Genomic DNA, 23731 nt, shown 5'->3' on the forward strand with positions numbered 1-23731 from the left:
ATTTGAGTAAATGTCTGTGAGAGTGCCTGGAAAGGGAGTATTTCAAATGTTAGATACTGTCATTATCTTTGTGACTGTCCTGTTAACTCATGTCAGCTGACTGCATCTTACCAAATATTGTGCCTCTTCTCCAGATTAAGTTCTGTGTAAAATTGAGCTGTTTTCTGATTTAAGTATCTTGAACAGTAACGTAACAATAATAATAATGCCTTAAGCTACCTAATCACTCAGCTACATAGTTAATGCTGCCTCTACCCAAAGTCATGCTTTTTGAGTTAAGAGCTTTTGCTCTTTTAGTTTCATCATGTTGCAGGAGGTTTCCTTTTCCACTTTCAGGAAGCCTCATTCAATAGGACACAGTATGGATGGTGCTCTGAATTGCTTAATGCCAACACTGTACTCCTTTTTACTTTCCTAGTGCTGATGTCTGGGCATTATGCAGATTTTGGTTTGAAGGTGGAGTAGAAGGGGAACACAAGTTTATTTTTTATTAAGGCATTCTTTTTAAGGGAGGCCTGGCTTGCTCAGTCTGTAGAGCATGCGACTCTTGATCTCAGGGTCATGAGTTCATGCTCCACATTGGGTGTAGAGATTATGTAAATAAATAAATAAACTTAAAAAAAAGATCCCTCACCCCTTTTTAAAGAACACTTTCAGTTTCACAGTCAAAATGAGGGGAGGTTAGTTTCCCATATATGCCCTGATGCACACATGCACAGCCTCCACCAATATCGGCATCTCCCACCAGAGTGGTACTTTTGTTACAGTGGATGAACTGTAACACTCACATAGCATAATCACCCAAAGTCTGTAGTTTTAATTGACAATATATATATATATCTTTTTTACTAGCAGTGTTTCTCCATTGTTGAAGTCCATCAAGAGTGATCTATAATTTATTTTTTTAAAATCTCACCTTATAGCCTTTAAAACAAATTTCTTTATAAAAGAGCCTTTAGGGATCCCTGGGTGGCGCAGCAGTTTAGCACCTGCCTTTGGCCCGGGGCATGATCCTGGAGACCCAGGATCGAAACCCACGTCGGGCTCCCGGTGCATGGAGCCTGCTTCTCCCTCTGCCTATGTCTCTGCCTCTGTCTCTCTCTCTCTCTCTTTCTCTGTGTGACTATCATAAATAAATAAAAATTAAAAAAAAAAGAGCCTATATTGAGAAATTATGCATAATGATGCTTTAGTTACTAAAAGACGTTTTAAAATATTTGAGAAATATATTCATAAAAATGTAAACTAAGTTTGTAGTCTAAAACAAGATGCTTTATATGTATATGAGATTCTTACCAGAAGAAGTTCTAGGCAACTTCTTCTGATAATAGTATTACATATAGTATGTGTTAAGTATTAACAAAGACTTGTCATTTGTCATGGCACTTTGCTCACTTAGCCAGAAGAGCATGAAACTCTTGATCTAGGGTGAGTTTGAGCCCCATGTAGGATGAAGGGATTACTTACATAAATAAAGATAAAAAAAAAAAAGACCTACCATTTGTGATTCAAGATAGAGTCCTAAATGTTATAAACTGTACAAGAAGCAGCATTATAAAATAATTTAAAAACAAAGCCATTTTGGCCTATTCATATTCTTTTTCTTTTACACCTATCAGAAACTAATACAACTCTTTCCATTCTGAACACCATCAGCAACCCTTGAAAGAATCTTTGAGTAGCTCTTGACTGCTGACCACTATATATATGGTGGTTTTATATATGTTTTGAAAATTGGTAGAGAACGGAAGTCTCTTGTGGTGGCTTGAGGGTTAGGGACGAAAGTGTCATTCCATTTTATAACCCTCTCATCATCTAACATGATTAAAGCAATGTAAATCATCCAATGATTATAATTTCCCATAACTGCAGTAAATATTAAATATGTAGGGTACCTCAGCTTCCTTTCCTATAAGGAGAAATGTGATCAGGTCTTACCACTTTCTGCTTGGACACTTGGCAAAAACCTATTTCTCTAAGTCTTGGTTTTCCCCTATGTAAAATGGAATGGTAATGGTCACCTTGGGGGGGTTTGTTTTGTTTTGGAGATAAATAAATAAAATAACAAACTAGCACTAGGGACTGGCAGTAAGTGCTCAATGCATATTAGGTGCTATGATAACTAGTACTACTGTTAAAACTGTTACTACTATGACTATGTTTCTATAAATACATATTTATATAAATATTGTCATCATTTAATTTTCAGAGATACTACTTTAGATTTTTGAGTCCTGGATTTTGAGGATCTGATTAAAATCTAATACCACCATAGAAAACTATATAAATACACAACATTTCAGACTTCTGTTCTGGGGATAATAGGTACCATTTTAAATGGAAACAACAGAGGTGGTGAATATTGGAAAATAGCAACCAATCAGTATACTTTTATGTAACGACCATATGGAAATTAGTAAATAAACAGGCCCTTCCAAAATGATTGCTAGTATATGAGAGGGTGTTTCTTAAGATGATGCTTTATAATCATTTGCAAATCACGTAGTGTGTTGGTTAAACTGCAGATTCCTGGGCCATATCTGAGAAAGACACTTGGAAGATTATGGGGCTTCTTGAACATACTAAAGTTGAAATGAAAGGTTGCAAAGTGAGGTTTAATGTGTCTGTCATAGAAAGTTTATGGTTTTCTTAATTACTTATACATGTTCTACTTAGAGTTTCAAATGTGAGGGATAGTATATATTTGACCAAAATGTGGAATGTGGAAAAGAAGGGAAATTATATTGGTCGATGTTAGTGAATATAGGGAAAATGAATGGTATGTCTTCTCTGATGGGATCAAATTGTATTAAACTCCCTAGGTCTTTTACTCCTGTAGGACGTGGAGCAAAATTTAACTAAAGTCCTGGAGTCCAATGTATCTTAATCTGAAAATGAGGATGATGAACATTTTTATTATAGGCTTGTTAAGAGGATTGAAGGAGATAACATGTATAACACAGAATAAGTCCTGAGGAAATGTTAGTTGATTAGAGTTCCTCATCATTATAATTAAGTGGTTTATAATATTGTCAGTTCTCAAGGTTCCTCTGCCTGTTGAATTCTCACCTACTGTTAAGGGCCAAGATGAGTTTCTTCCTTTTGAATTAAGTTTTCCCTATCATTTATTTTATGGTAATTATTATAATAATCTGTGCTTCAGTGTCTTTCAGCGAGTAGCATATAGTACAGATGTTAATATCCACTTTTTTGTTAATTGATATAGAATACCATTGATTTTTTAAATCTGCACATGGTAGTTTAATTTTGCTTATCAGCTATTATATTTTAACTTAGGAGCTGTTCCAAGCTGTCTTGTTTATCTTTCCTTATTCTTCCTGACAGAAGATATTTTGTGGTTCTGTTTATGCAGAAAGTTTCCTATTTAAATTAAATGTCTCTGTCTAAATGAACCTCAATTTATAAATTAGTTTCAAAAATAAATATCTTACTCTGTATTTTAAAACTAAATATGATTTTTTAAAGTTTTCTTGTTTTTTTAAACAAATACTTGTTTTAAAACATTTATTAGTATTTCTTGAGCTTGACTAATCAAAAGCTGACTACGTAAGTATAGTTATGAGAATACAGACTATTTATTTTAAAATTGCATCCTTTCACCTCCTAAATGCTAAACTATGAAACCTAACATAAATACTGTAAGAACATCTGAGGCAGATAATTAAAGTATAATTAAGTTTAAATGCCTTGGTGAAGGAGTATAAAAATTATTTAAATTCAATCGGCTAGTACATTTGCAGTTTTCTTTTATTAGGTGTGAAATCTAAGAATCCCCTGCCAACTCTTGAGGGCTCAATCCAGAATGTTGAATTGAAGTACTGCAGCACATCATTGGTCAAATGTGCCTCTGGGACCGTGGGATCAATAAAAATTTGTGCCAAAGCCCCAGGTATGTGCAGCTGGACCGTGTAAAAGTTTATTGCCTGTATAGGAGAATTGGCCTTGCATTTTACAAGGAGCGTTACTGAAACAAGAATTTGCTCATTGTTCCTATGAATCAGAGGTTTTAATTTTTTTTTTACTTTAAAATTTTTTAATTGTGCCAAAATGATACTTCTTTACTTTAATAAATTAATTTTTACTTAAGGAAAAAATGCATGGTTATTAGAGTGGTTATGAGGGAGAAAAATTAAAAATTTACTCTTATACTTTTGGAGGGAATAGGAAGTATAGATATATATGACACTTAAAAATTAAAATGTTGTTAATATAATAAACAGATAACAACTGTTTTTTAATTTTTGTATTTGACTTCACTTTCCTGCCAATTCTTTACTTCATACCATTTTCCATAAACACTTGTGATTTAAGTTTTTTCAGTACAACCCAAATTTCTTGGTAAGTTTAAGGAGGTACAGATTTTGTTGAATATTTAGAATATAGTATGTTCAAGTTGTTTCCTTTTATAATCTCATTGAACATGTTGTATATTCATTAGCTAAATATTAAAACTTACTTTGTTAAGAATCAAAAGTGCTTTTAAGTTTATCACTCATACTTTTTAGAATATAAATGTACAGCTACAATGACCAAATATAACTGAAGTGTTATATTATGATAATATATTTTAAGAGCAAGCATCCTCAAGCTACTCCTATATTTTTTTTTATAAGAATTGTTTCATTAATGTTTCTCTTCAGGTGACAGTGGAAAAGAGAAGTTGATTCCATTGCTTCAGGGTCCTTCTGACACTAAAGACCTTCATAGTAGCAAGTGGCTCAATGAGAGTAGAAAGCCAGAATCCCTCTTAGCTCCAGATTTGACAGCCTTCACAGTCCAAGTTCCACAGTATATGGACTACTGCCATAATTCTGGTGAGGACAAATTTATCATTATTCACTTATTTTGCATTTTCTTTTCCAGTAAGGCTTTTAAAAGGATTTTTAAAAAACCAATTTGTGTCCATTGGGATACTCCCTACAGTTGTGCTCTATGAAACTTCAAGTGTAGTGTTTTTGTATCATTTTTGATAAATGATAAGTTTATAAACAATAATGATTTTATATGAGAGTTCAGTTTTTGGTATAACAATCTTAGATTCATATCTACTAAATCCAACTGAGTTTTAAAACCTACCATATCATGTAATAGGTAGAAAAGAGTAAAAGAAATTGAAAACATTGGAAAGAGAAACTACTTTTCCTTGGGATAGTGGCACTTTGTGACCCATCATTTGCCAAATGAAAATCAGGTATTTGAGCCTTCTGCAATTTTGCAGAAAGGAAGAAATGTTGATAATGGAACCAAGAAAAAAAAAAAATCTCTGAGGTCAAGATCCTCTTTCTTAGAGTTATTTTTCTAGTAGCATTTTGCCTAGAATCTTTTTCATTTTATTCAACACCATAATAGCAAAGGTACACCTCTTGTGTTGATAGAGGAGATAACAGAAGGATCCACAAAGACTGAGATTAAAAAATATATATACACACACATCATATATATACATATATATACATATATATATGGTAAGTAGAGACTATTATCAGCCATGAGTTCAGTTAGTCAGTAGTGGTTAGTAAAGGCAAAGTGGTCAAAGAGTCTAGAAATAAGATTGCTATATACATATTTTTTAAAAGAGTAAGGGTACCAATTTCTTTTAAAGAATTAAAGGGATGGCCCCGATGGCCTAGCAGTTTAGTGCCACCTTCGGCCCAGGGTGTGATCCTGGAGGCCCGGGATCGAGTCCCACGTCAGGCTCCCTGCATGGAGTCTGCTTCTCCCTCTGCCTGTGTCTCTGCCTCTCTCTCTCTCTCTGTTTCTAATAAATAAATAAATAAAATAAAAAAAAAATATAAAGAATTAAATGGCTAGTGAAGAGTTGGTTTCAAATAGCTGCCTAAGAGTAGAGCTCTCTAATATTTAACAAGTATTGTGACTTAAAATGCTAAGCATCACTGCACTAATTTCAAAGGAGGAAACCATAAAAAGGTTTGTAATAATTGACCAGATAGTATATGGAAGTGAATATTTGAAGCAGTGTACAAGGACATGAAAAAATATTTGAAAGATTAATTTTTGTTACAGTAGCATTTGCAGCCTGTAAATACATGCACATTAAAAACTAGAAATTAGTATTTGAAATGTGAACTTGAGGATCCTCTGTTAGCATGCTTCTAATAAAGACAATACTTCTTGAAAAGAAGTTTCAGCCTGGTGAGAATTGGTATAGAGCCCAAAGTAAAAATGTGAAGATGAGGCCAAACCCAAACTAAGACCGTGCATATGATTAGAGGATTTTACTTACCTTTTAAGGCAGGGACTGGTAAACATTTTAATAGAGAGCCATATAACTAATATTTTAGGCTTTGTGGACCATGTTTTCTCTGTGTTAGCTATCAAGTTCTGCTATTATAGCAAAGAAATAGCTGTAGATAAAATGCGAACAAATGGATAAGATTGTATTTCAATAAAACTTTATTTACAGAAACAAAAGAGTGAGCCAGATTTAGTCTATGTCATTTACTTATGTTTTTAGGGATAAGGGATTGGGGTGGATAAGCATCATCATGCTGTTTAAAATGCCTATTTAATCCCATTCCATAATTAGGTTGTTTAGTAAACTTCTATATATATATATAATTATCCATTTAGTAGCTTGTTTTTTTTTTTTTTTTTTTTTTTTTTAAGAATTTGAGAGAGTGAGCATGGTGGAGGGAGAGGAGAAAAAGAGAGGGAGAGAGAGAGTTTCAAGTAAACCCCTCAGTGAGGGCAAAGCCCAGTACAGGGCTTGATCTAATAACCCTGAGATCATGACCTGAGCTGAATTCAAGAGTCTGATGCTTAATGGATTAAGCCACCCAGGCACCCATCCATATAGTATCTTTTGATAGGTTTTGTTTTCAAGTCATCACGTCATTAAAATGTTATTAAAATATTATTAAAATGACCCAACCATCCATTTAGTATTTTGATACCTAAGAAGAGACTAAGCTTATTTGAATCTACAACCGCATATTAAAGTTGGACAGGGCCTCCTCATTTTTTGTTTTGCCATATACACAGAGTTAATGAGTCAAGCTTATAATCTGATCTTTCTCATAACAATATTTTATATTATTTTTGTGATTTAAATGCATTTCTAGGGTCACAAAAATGTATTTGCATTTCTAACCTTTTAAATATGCCTAAAAGTAAACTATTATGTAAAAAAGGGTAAAGTTTTACATTTTTCTTGCAATAAGAAAATTTCCCTAATCTTCAACATTACTGTTACATTTAGTGATATATTTTTGGATTTGTGTGTAAAATTTTAATGTGGTTATGTATTTGATGCTTTGAAATTATTCCTTTGGGTATGTTTTAATCCTAAAATGAAAGGTTGTTTTTACTTAAACTACATTCATATACTTAATTTAGGGCATTTTTAAATTTAAATTTTCTATCCACCTTAGAACTGCCACTCACATTCATGGTTTAGGTATTTATGATAAAACTAGTTTTGAAATAATATTGATTAATCCTTATGTTCTTGTAACAAGATTTAAATTGGAGATGTGTATGTTTGTTTGTGTGTGTGTAACTCAGGAGTAGACAAATAATAAGTAAATAAAGTTTAAGTGAAAAAATAATTTATTAACAATCCTTTAAGATTTTACTGAAATATCACCTTTTCAGCAAGGACTTTCATGGCAATTGCATACAAAAATTATTTTCTCCCTTAAAAACAAGTGCATGTACACACATGCACACACACATTGACACATACTTCTTATTTTTCTACTCTTAGTACTTATTACAGTTTTACTGTAATGTATCTGTTGCTGATTTATCTTGTTGATTTTTTTGTCCTGCTTTTAGAATTTAATCTTCATTTAAGCAGGAATTTTTGTCTGTTTTGATTACTACTCTATTCCTAGTGTCTAGAACAGTATCCTATATACACTTGGCTATCAACAAATATTTAAGGAATGAATAAGTAAGTAATGATTACATTTACTTTTATTTGGTTTTTGAGATTGGAGCACCTAACGGAAATGACACAGAACCAGAAGTCTTTCCAAATGTTTCTTTAAAAAAAAAAAAAAAAAGATTCTGGGTAGTTAAATCCTTCTAGCTGAACAATTAAAGAGAAGCATAAGTAGTCTTTGCTGTCTGTTTCACAAATACATGTTCAGGAACCAATTAATGATGCTTCTATTTCTTTTCTTTTTTTAAAAGATTTATTTATTTTAGACAGTGCTTGTGAGCGTTGGGGGTGGGGCAGAGGGGCAAAAGGAGACAGAGAATTTCAAGCAGACTCACTATGGAGCACAGGGCCCCACATGGGGCATGATCCCGTGACCTGAGACCATGACCTGAGCTGAAAATAAGAGTTGGTTATGTAACAGACTGAGCCATCCAGGCACCCCATGATGCTTCTATTTTTTTACATTCATACAGATATTAGGAATCAAATAGAGAAATAAGATGCTTCTTTGGCTCCTTCAGTGGTAGACGTGCTTGGTGACTATAATTATTGTATGTAAAATATTTTAAGATGGGTTCTTACTATTTTTTCCTTTTTAATTATAGGTTGGTTCTTCTTCATATGCTATATTTTACCTATAGTTTATAGGCAGATTCTGCTTGTTAAAAAGTTCTGAATCCTTGTTAATCTTGGTATTAATGTCTAGATAAATTTTGAGGTGTCTGATATTTAAGAATATAAAATGATGGGGATCCCTGGGTGCCTCAGCGGATTAGCGCCTGGCTTTGGCCCAGGGCGCGATCCTGAAGTCCTGGGATCGAGTCCCACGTCGGGCTCCCGGCTTGGAGCCTGTTTCTCCCTCCTCCTGTGTCTCTGCCTCTCTCTCTCTGTTTCTCTCTCTATCATAAATAAATAAATAAATCTTTAAAAAAAAAGAATATAAAATGATTACAAAGTACTGTGTAAACCTAGAATCAAAGGAATTTAGAGGTCTCCCATTTTAGTTTCTAAGCCAACGTTAGGACTTTTTATTTATTTATTTATTTTTTACGTTAGGACTTTTTAAAACGTGTCTCCTTCTCTCTTCTCCTTCTCTAGATCTCTTGGCCTTCTTTCAGTTTCTCACTGGTGATTATGCTCTTGCACATACTATTTTTCCTGTGTGGGATTCTCACAATTACCCTTACCTTTTCACTTTATATCTGTTTAATTCCAGCTCAGTCTTAAGATCATAGCTCAACTACTACCTCTTCAGGGAAGCCTTGATACCCCTTTCCCCTACTCCCCATCACCCAATTTGATTAAGTAGCTTTGTTACATTCATTTTTATGGTTCACTGTACTTTTCTTTGATAGTACTTAATGACAGTGTGCATTTACATAGTTGGGTGATTTGAATGCCGTGTGTCCTTCTTGCTTGACAGTGAGTTGTGTGAGGGCAGAGTTAGTTACTGGTTACTTACTTTATCTCCAGGACTTAACATTGTCTAACATATAGGGAATGTTTTGAGAAATCATTTGTTGAATGAATGAAGAAATAGACATTTATGGCAGATGGTCAAGGGTATGAACATATTTGATAAATAGTAAGTTGTTAATAAATGTTAATAGCCTTCCCCTTTCTGTCCTTATATTTCTCTCTCTTTCTTCTTTGAATATACATATCTGTCACTGGAGAGAATATCTAACAGTATCTTTCTTTGTTAGACAGCTCTCATTACTATTAGATCCTTTATTGAACTGTAACTTCCATTTCTTGGTCTGGTTGTAGTTTTATAAATGACATGAAATAACATATGAGCCCTAAATATACCTGACAAAACTTACTATCTTATTTTTCTTTATTTTCCTCTCTCATTATTCATCGTCTTTAGTCTTTGGAATTTACCCTATGATCATATCTTTTCTGTTGGAATCTTAGTCTTTCTTGGCCACCAGGTGTGAAAAGAAGAGTCTCTTTTGTAGGTCTGAGTTTTTGCATACCTTATAAATGGTGGCACTGATTGCCCTTTGTTCTGGACTATTCAGGGATTTTTGTATGGTCAAGAGCCTTGAAAGATAGATTTAGTATCCTTGAAGAGCCAGTGGATGGTATTGTTAACTGCCCGTTATAAAATATTTGATTCTTCAACTCAAGATTCTTCTCTTATCCTGCATCGCTCTGCATGTGCAGACATCCATCTGGATACATCTTTGTCATCACCTCTGTGAAACTTGGGGGCAAGGGGAACTGATGCAAATATGTTGATAGTTGTGCATTTCCTATCCCATGAGTAATAAAGTCCTTTGTCTTTGACTCAGGAATCTCCTGTCTTCTATATCATTCATAGCTTTGGTAGGGTAAAATCTTAGGCTCACAATTCTTGACACCAGAACGGTGTAGTTTCTTGGTTCTCCTTGCTGAACCATCTTCATGTCTCTCCTCAACCATGGTACTCCCTCCTTATCTGTAGGGGATACGTTCTGAGATCCCCCAGTGGATGTTGAAACTGCAGGTAGTATTAAATCCTGTATATACTATGTTTACCTATACATACATATATAATAAAGTTTAAGTCCTAAATTAGACATAGGAAGAGATTAATAGCAATAACTAATAATAAAATAGAACAGCTATCTAATATAAAAATTTTATGATTATGGTCTCTCTCAAAATAGCTTATTGTAATGTACTCATCCTTTTTCTTGTGATGATGAGATGATTAAATTCCCATGTGATAAGTCAAAGTGAGGGGAATCATGTCAGCATTATACTATCAAGTTACTGTTGACATTCTAAGGATATTTCAGGAGAGGATCATCTACTTCTGGATTGTGGTGACCATGGGTGACTGAAACCATGGAAAGTGAACTTGCAGATAAGGTAGGACTATGGTGTTTTGTTTTGTTTTGTTTTTACCTTAAATATAGATCATTCTTGAGATTCTATTCCTGGTCTTCTTTCTACTCAAATGATGTAATCAACACTACTGTTTTTAGCAACCAACCATATGTTTATGTCTCTCCATTTATTTTCTTTTGAAATCCAGACTCCAAATTTCAGCCACCTCTTGACCATTGTCCTGTGGATATTTTATATTTTTTAATTTTTTACATTTTTTAAAAGATTTTATTTATTTATTCATGAGAGAGAGAGAGAGAGAAAGGCACAGACACAGGCAGAGGGAGAAGCAGGCTCCATTCCATGCGGGGAGCCTGATGCAGACTCGATCCCAGGGCTCCAGGACCACACCCTGGGCTGAAGGTGGTGCTAAACCACTGAACCACCCAGGCTGCCCATCCTGTGGATATTTTAATGGTGCCTAACACATTTAAAACTAAACTTGGTGTAATCTTCCCACCCCAATTCATACTCCATTATTCAAAATTTCAATTAATGGCACTACTTCCTTCTTAATGTTGTAAATTTCAGCACTAGTTCAATTGTTCTTTCTTTTTCCCTTGCATATGGTAGATGTTCCATAAAAGCTTTTTTTTTTTTTTAAACTTAATAGTCCAGGCTAAACATAATAAATTTATTTTAGTCGTTTCCCATATGATGTGTTCAGATTCATTGCTGTACTGATTACTTCCACTACTTGTTAGAAACCGTGTCTCTTAAAATTTAACACAATCTTCCACATAGCACAAAGTAAAGAGCATATTTTCCAGATTTGTGTAGTGAACTTCTACTTAGTTACTGTTTGTTTTGAGCTTATGTGCCACTGGAAACAAGGATTATTCTTCACATAATAAATACTCTTAAGACATTTTCCCATATTTTATATATCTATATTAGTTTATAAATTTACATGAAGAACTTCACACTTAATTCTATGAAATTTCATCTAATTGATTTTGGCCCACCATTAATAAAGAAGATATCTTTGAAACTATCTGTTTGACTGTAGTTATTTGTACAAGTAGGTTGAACTTGCTACTTTTGCTTTTTTATATGAAATGCAAAATATTTCTAAGATCAGAAAATTATGTGATTATGATGTTATTTTAAGATAATGAAAAGCAAGTGTTCCTGTTAAAGTGTCATTTAAATATAATAGTTTAAGCCAATCTTCCTAGTCCCCAATGTAATCAGTTTGAGAAAGTTTTTAACTTTGCTAGGTTGTCATACATTAAAAGTTATTTTATATTTTACCCATCAAATATAGCCAACTTTTGATCACTGTTATTGGAAAGGAAAGTCACAATTACAATTCTCATCTCTGGATATTCAGTTAAGTTGGGAGGTAGTTCTCTTTCTTGATTAAAATGTACCAGCAAATATACACAATCTTCTTTCACCATTCAAGTTGGTTGGTTAGAATGTGAATTGCTAAGTAGTTTCTAAAATGGAGGCAGTTCTTTAGATTGTAAGTTTTAATTTATGGGGATTGTTTTTTGTTCCAAAAAGTTCTCCTTATATGTAGAATTAAGTGAATTACCTTGAAGTTATGTTTTTAGTATTTTGACAGGATACATGAGTAAGAATGCTATATATTGTAGCAATTAAAGACTATTCACATTTGTGGTTTGGGCATAAATGTGTAAAAATTATACCCATCTATCTTATTACATTTCCTCTCTCCTCCCCAAGGACTTTACTATGTACTTTATCTGTAATTGTTGCCAGTTTTCTATCATGTTCCCACTGGGCTTCTGGTGCAAAAAATCTTATCCTCTTGATGACAGAGCTTGCCTGAATGATTTCATGCTCCTAGCATTTTTGTTCACGGGAATTAGGGGCAAAATGTAACTACAGCTGAACAGAACGTCTATTTTTGTAATTTTGGAGTTTAGGCTCTGTTATTGGAACTAAATGAAGAGATGCAGGTGTTCTCCAGTCCAAGCCCTTTGGGAGTTTTGATGGTAGATGCTTGAAAAGAAAATGCATGTGTTTCCAGAGTCAAACAGCAGCTGTGAGACAAGGATTTATGTTTTTCTCAGAACTTTGGGATTTCAAAATGTTACATTTAATCACAAGCACAGAAAGGGGAGCAAATGTTAAAGATGTTACGCATAAAAGTAAGTTTACTGATCTCTTTACCATATGAACTAGTTGTGGGAATATAGGAGCAAAGTGATTTTTAATCATAATATAAACAATTTTTAAAGGATTATGATAGTTACCAGGACATAGCCTTTTGAGAATGTTGCCTTTTTAGCATAGAGAATTTTTTTAATCCTACTAATTAAGTTTTTTTTTTCCTGTTTAAACATACATGCACACACACAATGAAAGATTTGGTAAAATATTTGCCAAATGCATTTTGACTATTTTTGGAAAAGTTCAAGTAATATCTTGTAATAACACAATGTTTTCAAGTAAAAAAATGTAAATTTCTGTCTCAGATAGTAATCAAGGGAATTTACAGATATATTTAAAACATACATGTATTAAAGCTGATGTGTATTTAATAGTATTAATTCTCTGTCTAGAAAGTACCCTATATTAATCATGTTTTCCTTTAAAACTTAAGGTTTTTCTCTTGCGTCTTCTCATTTCCTGCCTTGTTCTCTACAGCCAACTGATACCTAGTCACTTAAAACTTTTCTTCAAGTTCTGTAAACCTGTGTGTATGCAGTTCTGAAGCTAGTAGTGAATCCTTTACCTTGTCCCAGAATCTAACTTTCCTGATTGAAATATCTCCTGGATGCCATGATGCTTGAATTCAGGAACAGGCTCAATAGCAACAGGAAATTACTTTGCTTCTTTGAAAGGTCCCAGATTCTGGAGGGAAGCCAAAGGGTGATATCCCTTGGGACTTGTGGGTGACCAGTGGTTTCCTTCATTTATAGCACAAGGTCAAAATTTTGCATTTTTTACTGCCTCTATAATAAAAAACTGGCATTCAAAGTAAATAAGTAGTAGCTTTATTTGTAAATAATAAATGATAAGGAGTGTTTCAGGTTGTAATGGACTTCAAGTGAATGTTCCCAGAAAATGTGTAATGTTTTGTGTATTTTTATAAAGACCAAAAAGATACCATTACTTAAATTTATTTTAGAAAGTGATGTTTTCAAAGCAAGTTTTTGGTTTTGCATTTCCTAACCAGATTTGAAGTTGGCTGTATAGGAGCTGTCATGTTGGCCAGAAGGAAAGTAGCAGCCGTAGTGCACCAGCAGGAATTGTTTTATGAAACACATAGAAGTGTTACTAGTCTTTGCTACTTGACACTTCCCTGTTTGTCTCATCCCTTTAGAAGAAACTTGATTTTATTGCTTTTGCACTTCTTGTAGTAGATACAGTATATATAGGAATCATCCTTATGCTGTTTTGTTTTGTGAATGAGAGATAGAGTCAGCTATCCATTAATCTGGGAGAGTTAAGCACTTCTTTGGGAGTCTTGTTTATTTTCACCTTTCTCTGACTTTAGTCCTTACTCTTCTCCTCTGGCTTCTCCCTTCCCAGTCACTAACTCCCTTCTCAGCAGCATCACCCTGCTATGAGCATATCACTGACAGACAATATTGTCAGATTCCTTCCTCTTGAGAAACCGAGAGTTCCTAAGGGCAGGGATCATGACAAGTATGTGATAAGTATTTTGTACATACAGGGTGGCCAAAAGGAAATGAAATTTTACCATTTGGGTCTAGGCTTGTCTACAGGCCCACATCATTTTATTTTTGAATTGGTCTATGGGGGGAAATAGTTTGGCCTCAGTGTGTTAAAGAGTAATTAAAAAAAATACCATCATGAATCTTGTGTAGATATAAAATGGACATATGTTAAAGATTATTAGCATCATTGTCAATGAAAGAATCAGGCACATGTTACAACTAGGATCAAGGAGAACAACAACGAAGGACACATTTATAGATCAGTAATGCTGTAATAAATTTGGAAAGGGACACAAAACTATCTTCTTCCATAGTGGGGAAGGACAGTCAGTTGAACTTCTTCATGACAGTTTCTTTACATCTGTAGTCCAGAATTGTTTTTCATTGCTCTCAGCTATCTACAGTGTACAGATTTCTAAGAAAACTCAAACTTAAAGGCAGTGAAAGGTGCAGAGTTTCCGTGGACTCAGACTCTGATAACCTGGAGCAGTGTATTCAAAACAATGCAGAGCTTTTCATTGAAGCACAATTTTTTTCCTACAAACCTTACTAAATTCCAGATGGCTAGGCTATTTTTAGCTGTGGATGGTTTAAATATAGAGGCAGGTCAGAAGTAATTCTGTGAGGCAAAAGATTCAGTACATGGAGGGAAAATTAAAGGGAAATAATGCCACCGGCAGAGGGCAGTGATGAAGTTCAGTGTCCTCATGTTCAAAGGAGGTATTGATAATTGAATAATTGTAGGCTAATTCTGTAGACTGTAACTTGAATTAACTTTTGAAACCTTGTAATATTCTCTTCAGCCAAGTGCTTTGTCAATACCTACGACTTACCAGTTACTTTTAAAGTAAAAGTAGACAGGAGAATGGAATAGTAAAAACATACTTTTAGAGAAATTTTGAAAGATATTTATTGGCATTTCAGGGACATCAGAGGTCAGTAACAGTGCTCCTTTTTTGTTGTTTTTGCCCTCATTTCTAAGTGTAGCTAACCTTGAACAACACAGGGATGGGAGGCACGGATTCCCCACATAGTAAAAAATCCATGTATAACTTTTGGCTCCCCCAAAACCTACTGCTAATAGCCGTCTGTTCACTAAGAAGCCTTACTGATAAAGAGTTGACTAATATCTATTTTGTATGTTTTATGTATTATAATGTGATATCTCTCCTGATGGGATGGAAGCCCCAAATATGGGGCCACCTGATTGGGCAGAAGCCAGCAGTGCTGCAAGTGAAATCAGAACTCACCTGAGGCAGAGGGAGTGGTGGGCAGGAAGGAGGCCATAGGTGTGGCTGTATTTAAAGAGAAGAAAGTGAGGACATATGGATGTGTATGGAATATTCCTTTTTCTTGGTAACTGTGCCTGGTTTTAAGTGGCCCATTGGTTAGTTAGGGCCTATGGCTGTTTTGAGGTGAGTCACCTGATGGGCCTTCTGTATTCAGTCAGGGGCTTGGGATCACCGTGGTACCTTTTGCCTTGCTTTCTATATATTCCTTTGCTTAAGCCTGTTGCTCAGAAGTGACCTTTACATTATATATTGTGTTCATAAAGTAGGTTAGAGAAAAGAAGATATTACTAAGAAGATCATAAGGAAGAGAAAATATATTTATAGACTGTATTGTATTTATTGAAAAAAATTTACATGTAAGTGGACTTGCATACTTCAAACCTGTGTTGTTATGGTGCTAACTGTAGTGTTTTTCTCCCCTTCACTCATAAGATTGTTAGCTATGATCAGGGTTAATTCTGGACTCCAGTAGAGAAATAGAACATTCTTTTGGAATGATTGGAAAGGAAGTGACAGAGAAACAGGAAAAAGAAAAGTCAAGAATTTAAAGATATTCCTATAGGTGAGCATGAAATTTTCTCAATTAATGAGTTATAGTTGATGAAAGGCAGGCACAGCTTAGTGAATAATCTTTGGGAGAGGAAAGGAAGTGATGGGCAGCCACGGAATGGAGAGGGAAGGAAAAATAGGCAACATTTAACTAGCAGTTACTGGGTAAGAGGGTTTTTTTCTTAAATCAATTTGATATTGTAAAATAATTAATTACCAGTTATCCTTAAAATAATATTTTGTTAAAACTATTAATCTTGGGTAGAACATGTAAATGTTAAAGGAGAGAAACTTTCAGGATCACTTCTAGTCTAGAAGTAAAGAATAAAGCAGGCATTTTTCAGATGGTCAGATGTCTTCAGAGTCAAGCAGATAGTGAGTTGAAGAGATCTGACTTGTCAGATGTTCTTTTTATACTGTATATTCATTTAAAGGACCCTTTCAGGTAACCAGGTTGTTATCTTCCTTTATTTGTTATCTTCCTTTATTTTACTTTGTCCTAGAACCTGAGGATATAAAGATAAAAAAAGACCCTTTTTAACTTATTAATGAGCTTATGGTTCATAGAGAGGATAAATAGGTAAAGCATGTAGCTTAAAGGTAGTTAAAACATTGTTATAAAACAAGGTAGTGTGAATTCACATTGAAGGAAGCTTTTACTCAGACTTGGGACTTGGGAAAAGTTTGCTGGAATCAGCCATGTCCAAGGAAAGTGCTTAATTATGAGTTAGAGGAGAAACAATGGGTCAGGTTTCAGGAACCTGCAACTAAGATCCCTGGAATCGCAGTTTAGAATGGAACAGGAGCATGATAAGAGTTAATGCCTGATGAGATCAGTAATCTCTTCTGGCTATGAAAGGCCTTGAAAGTCATTTTAAAGGTTTGGACTCTCTGCTAAGGGAGGATTTGGAAAGTTTTTTATCATATTTATGCTTTAGAAACCAATTTAGGGAGTGGGGTGGATGAGGGTAAGGAGGCAGGCGAAATCAGGTAGGAGAATGTTGCAGTGAAGAAAAGGATAATGTCAAGAGAGTTACACACATTTGTGGGATTGCAATGTGTCAGAATCAGTAGGAGCTGATGGTTAATTGAAGATGATATCTGAGGGAGAGGGTACAGTAGGTAAACATCTAGTGTTCTAGTTTGGAGAACTAGGTACATAGTAGGGCCCCTTTGACTAAGATGAGGAACAAAGGGACCAGAAGCAAGTTTTATTTAGGGTGATAGAGGCAGTTGGTATAATACTGCTATTTTTTCTAATTCTTCCTATGTGCCAGGTATTATTTCAAGCATTTTCAGTAGAGCCCAAGCAGTTTGACTTTAGAATTCATTACACCAGAGAGCAAAGACTATAGAGAAAATTCAAACCCTAAATCATTGATTATTCAGTTTATTGAGTTCTATTTATGAATTACTAGGTGCATGTATGACACTGCTACTGGCTGATAAAAAAGATATTCAGTATAGAGCCCTATTAAGTTGTATATACATATAGCTAATTCTAAGAACAAGCTTGACAAATGCTGCAACTGGCTGGGAGAAAAGTACTATCTAGAAATAGAGAAGAGAGATAAACTTGAATCAAGAAGGGAGGATTTAATGATACTAGCAAAGATTTCTCAAAGAGGATTGATATTTAAGTCTGGAACGATAGAAGACTGCATATGAGATGAAAATTTATTGTTTAAACATTACAACTACTTTTAATTGTCCTATACTGTTACTGTAATTATTAGTTGAAGTCCATATTTTTGTGAAAGTGTGAAAAGTGTAATTGTTAAAAAGTGTTTAGTACGTCTTTATGGTGAAGTAGTTTTCTTTCTAGAGTATTTCAGTATATTCAGATAATTATAATAAAAAATGTATTAAGATTTTTTAATTTTACAATGTTATTGTAAAGTATAAAATATTTGGGATACTTATTACTGTTTTTGTTTTCTAAGACCAATTTTTAAAGTTAAAATAAGTATTGGGACCATTATATTTAGTTTTCATGTGGTTTAGCTTGGAGTTAATTATTAAGTAAAACTTGATTTTTAGCCTTAGAAAAACAAATGCAGAAGTTAATAAATTCCCCCTCCTCTTTTTTATTGGATTCGTTGTTAACAAAGCATAGCATAAGTAAGTCTCAGTCAGCCTGTGAAAGGGATGACTTAACACAACTGTTGATGCATTTGGAGTGAAACATCTTTATCAAGTTAATACAAGAAGCAGTCATGCCCTACTTGAATTACTCATTTATTATAGCTGAACAGCAGCCTGCATGTGGACTTTGAAATCCTGGGAAAATAAGATGCCTACCTACATCCAAATGTTGAAAGCCTTTACTTCTCAGCAGCTGGAAAATGTTGAGCTCTGTTGTCATCCATTAGGTTTTTGGCCTTCAGGGAGATGTGATCAATTTAATTACTGACCAGCTTTATCCATTACTTTTAATGACTATAGCCTCTGAAGTAAAGCCTCTGAAGTTTGTAGCTTAAACGATCATACTTAGCTATTGTACATTTAAAATTTATAAAAACTAAACGAGGTGATTATACTTTGCTTATATGTTTGTCACATATACTCAGATCTCTAAAAATATAAAATAATTTAAATATATTAATAGAGGTTAATTTATTTACTTTAAATGAAGTCTAAAATGTGTTTGTGTTTAACAGTAACAAAATATGCTCTGCAAATTTGCTATTCTGGGGTAAATTTTATATATTATATCCATTTGTGTGCAAAATTTTTACCTTTTTTCTAAAATACAGTCTGTGGGTTGTTTTGAGTCACAATTATTTATAAACAAAACTGTTAATAATTATCTGTGCTCCTTGTTTATCTTCTTTTCACTACTCTTTTCATGTCAAGTTCAAAGAGGATTTTTAGAAAATATCCTGAAGTGATATAGCATAGCTCAGGGAAATTCATGTTATATGAAGAAATGTATCCACAACTTTGAGGCTGTTACTGGTGAATTCTAATTCTAACTGTGGAACCCAGTCTTTATATAAATAACTTGATCTCATGTTTTAATGTTTCTTAATCTATTAAATGATTGCAATACCAGGCACTGAATATCTTTGTGTTTAAAGATATTCCTTTAAAGAGATCACCGTTCATGTTATAAAACAAGGGAATTTGCTTATTATTGTTATTTATTATGGTGTTTTTTAGGTAGAGGACAGTAAAATCATTCTAACAAAGTTGTTGAGTTATGACAGTATCCAACAGATAGATGTAGAATAGAGAAAAGCGCATTGTGGCTGAGTTGATGGCTATAGACACAGTATTTGAAGATACCATGTTTGACTAGTTTGTATTTTTAAGTTGATGTGTTTAAAATATTTGTCATGATTAAAAAGTGTAAGATATCCTCATTGACAAACAATTGACGTTCATATATTTAGAGGTATTATGCTGGTACCATATTGAGAAGGTTTTGCAGAAATAACTAAGCAGTACAAAAGAGAGAGATAATATCAGAAAGTAATAGATTGTTAATACATGTGACATTTATTTATATAGTAACTTTATGTGCAGGTTAACTATGCTTCTGAACAACATAGTTGGAAAAGAGGTAATGAGAGAAGTATATTTTGAAATGTGTTATTAAAAAAAGGTTAAATAGGGATCCCTGGGTGGCGCAGCGGTTTGGCGCCTGCCTTTGGCCCAGGGTGCGATCCTGGAGACCCGGGATCGAATCCCACGTCGGGCTCCCGGTGCCTGGAGCCTGCTTCTCCCTCTGCCTGTGTCTCTGCCTCTCTCTCTCTGTGTGACTATCATAAATAAATAAATAAATTAAAAAAAAAAAGGTTAAATATTAGTTTTTTATGATCAGAAGGGACCTGATCTGAATTTGAAAGATTGAATCTGACTGGTCATAAATCATGTCAAGAGCAACAAAATATGGATATATGTATATACTGTAAATGTTAACACAAAAGATGAGTTTAGAATTGATTCACTTGACTTCTTTGTGATTCTTTTAATTATGTTTTCAGTATTGCATGTGTATATAACTTTTCTGTCCCAGACCTGGTCAAAACTAGGAAGAGCATATGTTGTTCTAGTACCCATAAATTTTTAATAAACTTGTCATTGTGTTTGTAACTTTTCTGGGGGGTAAAATTTGGAAACGTGTCTAGCTATTTTTGTTATAAAAAACTAACATGGCTTTTTTTGAAAACATTGGCTTTTTTTGAAAACATTGTATGGATTGATTAGGTTTATTAGGATTTATTTAACAGGTATCATTACTCCTCATGTTCATGTTGAATAATATGTAAAATCATGTGCTCATTCTTTTTCTCAAAATGAAAATACTTTTTTACGATAAATAGTGCAAAAATTCAAACACAAAAGAAAAATAAATAGAAGTATTAACAATTATCTTAAATACTATGACCTAAAAAGTAACTAACTAGGGCTGATATTTTGACATATATCCTTTCAGACACTTTATATGGTTACATGTATAAATACACAATCCTGGAAAAATAATTTTCATACCATATATTCTCTTCTGTACCTACTTTATCACTTTCCTGTGTTTTAGAGCCATCTTTCTATTTTAGTAAACAGCTTTTCATCCTAATTTTTCTTGACATTGTAGTGTTCTATGTCTACATATATAATTGATTTCTTCTTGGTAGATAGTATGATTGGTGCGTATTTGGATTTTTCTAATTTTGTACTACAAATTTTAAGTGGAAATGGTTAACTCTGCAGAGAATTCAAATGAGTCTTGTCTTAATTATTAACAGTAAGGTTCTCTTTTTGAGATTTCTGAAAGGTCAAATAGCTCAGTCATTGATATGTAAATTTATTTTTTTCTAGAAGGTTTTAATGGTTATATCTACTCAGAATTATTTTACAAATCATTTCTTCAGTTTTGTTTGCAGCATCATTTAAGAGAAAGAAATTAGACTTTAGAATCAGTCAAACTTGTTTTCAAATATGTATTTGCTTTTATTGTTATCACTTGGAAAACATACTTAAATCTCCCTGAGTTCCATTTTCCCACCTGTAAAATTTGGAAAGCAAATTCACTCCTTTGTAGAGTTTGTTTTGAAGATTAAAGATAGTGAATATAAAGAGCTAGCACCTACTACTTAATTTTACTTAAACCTTACAAAAACTTATGTATGTAAAGTATTTAATGCAGTTTTGGCAGGTTTTTTATTACTAGTGGTTTTTTTTTTAATTTTCATCAACAGAATGATTCCATATTTAACGTGAATTTAGGTTTTAGTTCTTAATTCTGCTGAATTTGAAGATTCTTAGTCTATCCTTACATTAAAAAATTTGCAATTAACATGAGCTAAGTAGTTTGCTTTGCTGTTTTGACATGAATATGTAACTATAACCTACTGATCTAGAAAGAGCATGTGCTAGCAAAGAAAAGTTTTATTTATAAGATCAGATCTGTATGTTTATAAATCCTTAAATTTCCTCCTTTTGAGTCCTATCCTTTGATATCCTTTCCTGTACTTGTCTTATTTTAGATCTCTTTAAGCAAAGTGTATGTGTGTGTGCGTGCGTGTGCATGTGTGTAAAGCCAAGGGTGAACACAGTTAGGCAGGATTCTATCAGTTCATGTGGTCTTGTTTGGTAATCCCTCTCTTAACTCCATTCCAGAATATTGCCTGAGCTTCTTTGTCTCTGGTTATACCTCAGTGAATATCACATGAGCCATTAATTTGCTCCTTGGTAAACAGATCATTCATTCTTACTAAGTTTATGTCATCTTTTGAAAAATAATTATGTCAGTTAAAATCTGAGTAGAGTGCTGGTTTTAGAATATTTATACTGTAACAGTTTGCAACTGCAACATAGTAACATTGTTATGTTGGGTATCTTCTGTATCCCAAACAAATGGTTCTTGAAAATCTGCTTAGAATTTTCTCAACACAATGAGTAGTGACTTAAAGTGGTTGCTGTACTCACAAATCAGTTTGTGACCAACTCTAATAGCTGTTTGAATAAGAGTACGGTTTCCAGATCCTAAATGCTTTATTCTTTCCAGCCTAGGTGTTAGTTATGAAAGGGGTTGACTTGAAGATAATGATGGCTTTTTCTGTATTCTCTTACTAGTTCTCCTTTTCCTTCACTTACCTGTTCAAGGGCAATTGCCTGCATTCCTCTAACACTGGATTCAAACCTCAGCTCTATCATTTATTGGGTGTTATTGCTATGAGCTGTGTACCTCAATATTCTTAACTGGGAAATGGAAATTATAATAAATACTACCCAACTTCATAGGATTATTGATAGGATCAGATATATTAAGATAGATGTCATTTTATATAAATGAATTTCTGTGTGTATAATTAAAATATTAAACACTTTTTGGGTGCTTATTAGTGTCAGGCACCATATTAAGGGTGCTATCTCATTTTATTATAGTAGTTCCATTATGGAACAGGAAGTTTATTTTTTTTTAAGAAAGTTGAAAGTAGTAATTGTTATGTGATCTATTAAAGGTGTTTATATAAGATGAGGTAAAACTTGAATTTGAAGTTCTTGACTTTATCTACATCTAAAGATCAGTAAAAATGTACATTTTTGTTTTATGTTTAAATAAAATATTTAAGATATAGATATATTCTTTCTTAATGACTTCTTAATTTAACTGATTATATTTTGCCATCAACTAAATTACTCATTATAGTATCAAGTAAGAGGACTACTACTGTAGTTCTGTCTCCATGTAGCTCCTTACTTCAGCTGTCTCTAAAGACACTCCGTCTAAGAAGGCAGGGCCATTCATATTTTCTAATGCACCAAAACTGCTCTCAAGACATCATCCAGGGGTTTGAAGATAGTGAATTTTCTGCCATTAGTTTACTTTACCTGGTCATCGCTCCATACTAGGACAAACCCTAATGACTTTTAGTAATTCCTAGCGCTTCACATTAGCATTTCAGTATTTTGATGCTGAATGCCAAGTAAAAATTATGCCTTATGAATAACATTATGAAAAGGTCTAAATTTGTTGTTTAAAAGCAGTTGAGAAAGAGAAGAGATAGAGAAAGCATGATTATTTTATGAAATTGATGCTAGAGACAATGGGCACACATTTCTCTTATGGTTCAGGTTTCCATGTAATTCATACTGCACTTTAGCTCCGTGTATTTTCTCTATAGTGATACCACTATTGAAGGAATTGAGGTGTCATTAAGAATGAAGAATGTTTTAAATATTTTGAAGCTTCTTGCATTCTAGGATCAGTGACTCCAAAAGTGAAATTCTAGTAGTAATAAGATTCTGAGGCAGCTACAGAAATCCTGTGCATAGTCTCCGACACAATGCAGCTTGAGAGTGTTTGTTTTTTGTGTGTGATTATTTAGTACTGTGTGTGGCTCAGTGCCTGAAAGATTCTCATTAAGTAAAGATATAGTCAAGATTTCTTACTAGGGGGATCTGTTTTTCCATTAATG

The 23731-nt window shown here is 33.6% G+C and overlaps 1 protein-coding gene across 16 annotated transcripts in view; it reads left to right on the forward strand.

The window, feature by feature from the left end:
- Nucleotides 1–23731, forward strand: part of VPS13B (vacuolar protein sorting 13 homolog B) — a 718401-nt gene that overhangs the window by 206898 nt on the left and 487772 nt on the right. For all 16 annotated transcript variants that reach the window (XR_013351405.1, XR_013351406.1, XM_077846720.1 and 13 more), the window contains 2 exons: nucleotides 3776–3910; nucleotides 4662–4835. Coding sequence is in view for 14 of the 16 variants with exons in the window: in XM_077846720.1 (XP_077702846.1) it covers nucleotides 3776–3910; nucleotides 4662–4835 (309 nt within the window). In the remaining 2 variants the exon portion in view is untranslated. The remainder of the gene's footprint in view (nucleotides 1–3775; nucleotides 3911–4661; nucleotides 4836–23731) is intronic.

The sequence above is a fragment of the Canis aureus genome, chromosome 14, assembly GCF_053574225.1.
Source record: "Canis aureus isolate CA01 chromosome 14, VMU_Caureus_v.1.0, whole genome shotgun sequence".
NCBI lineage: Eukaryota > Metazoa > Chordata > Mammalia > Carnivora > Canidae > Canis > Canis aureus.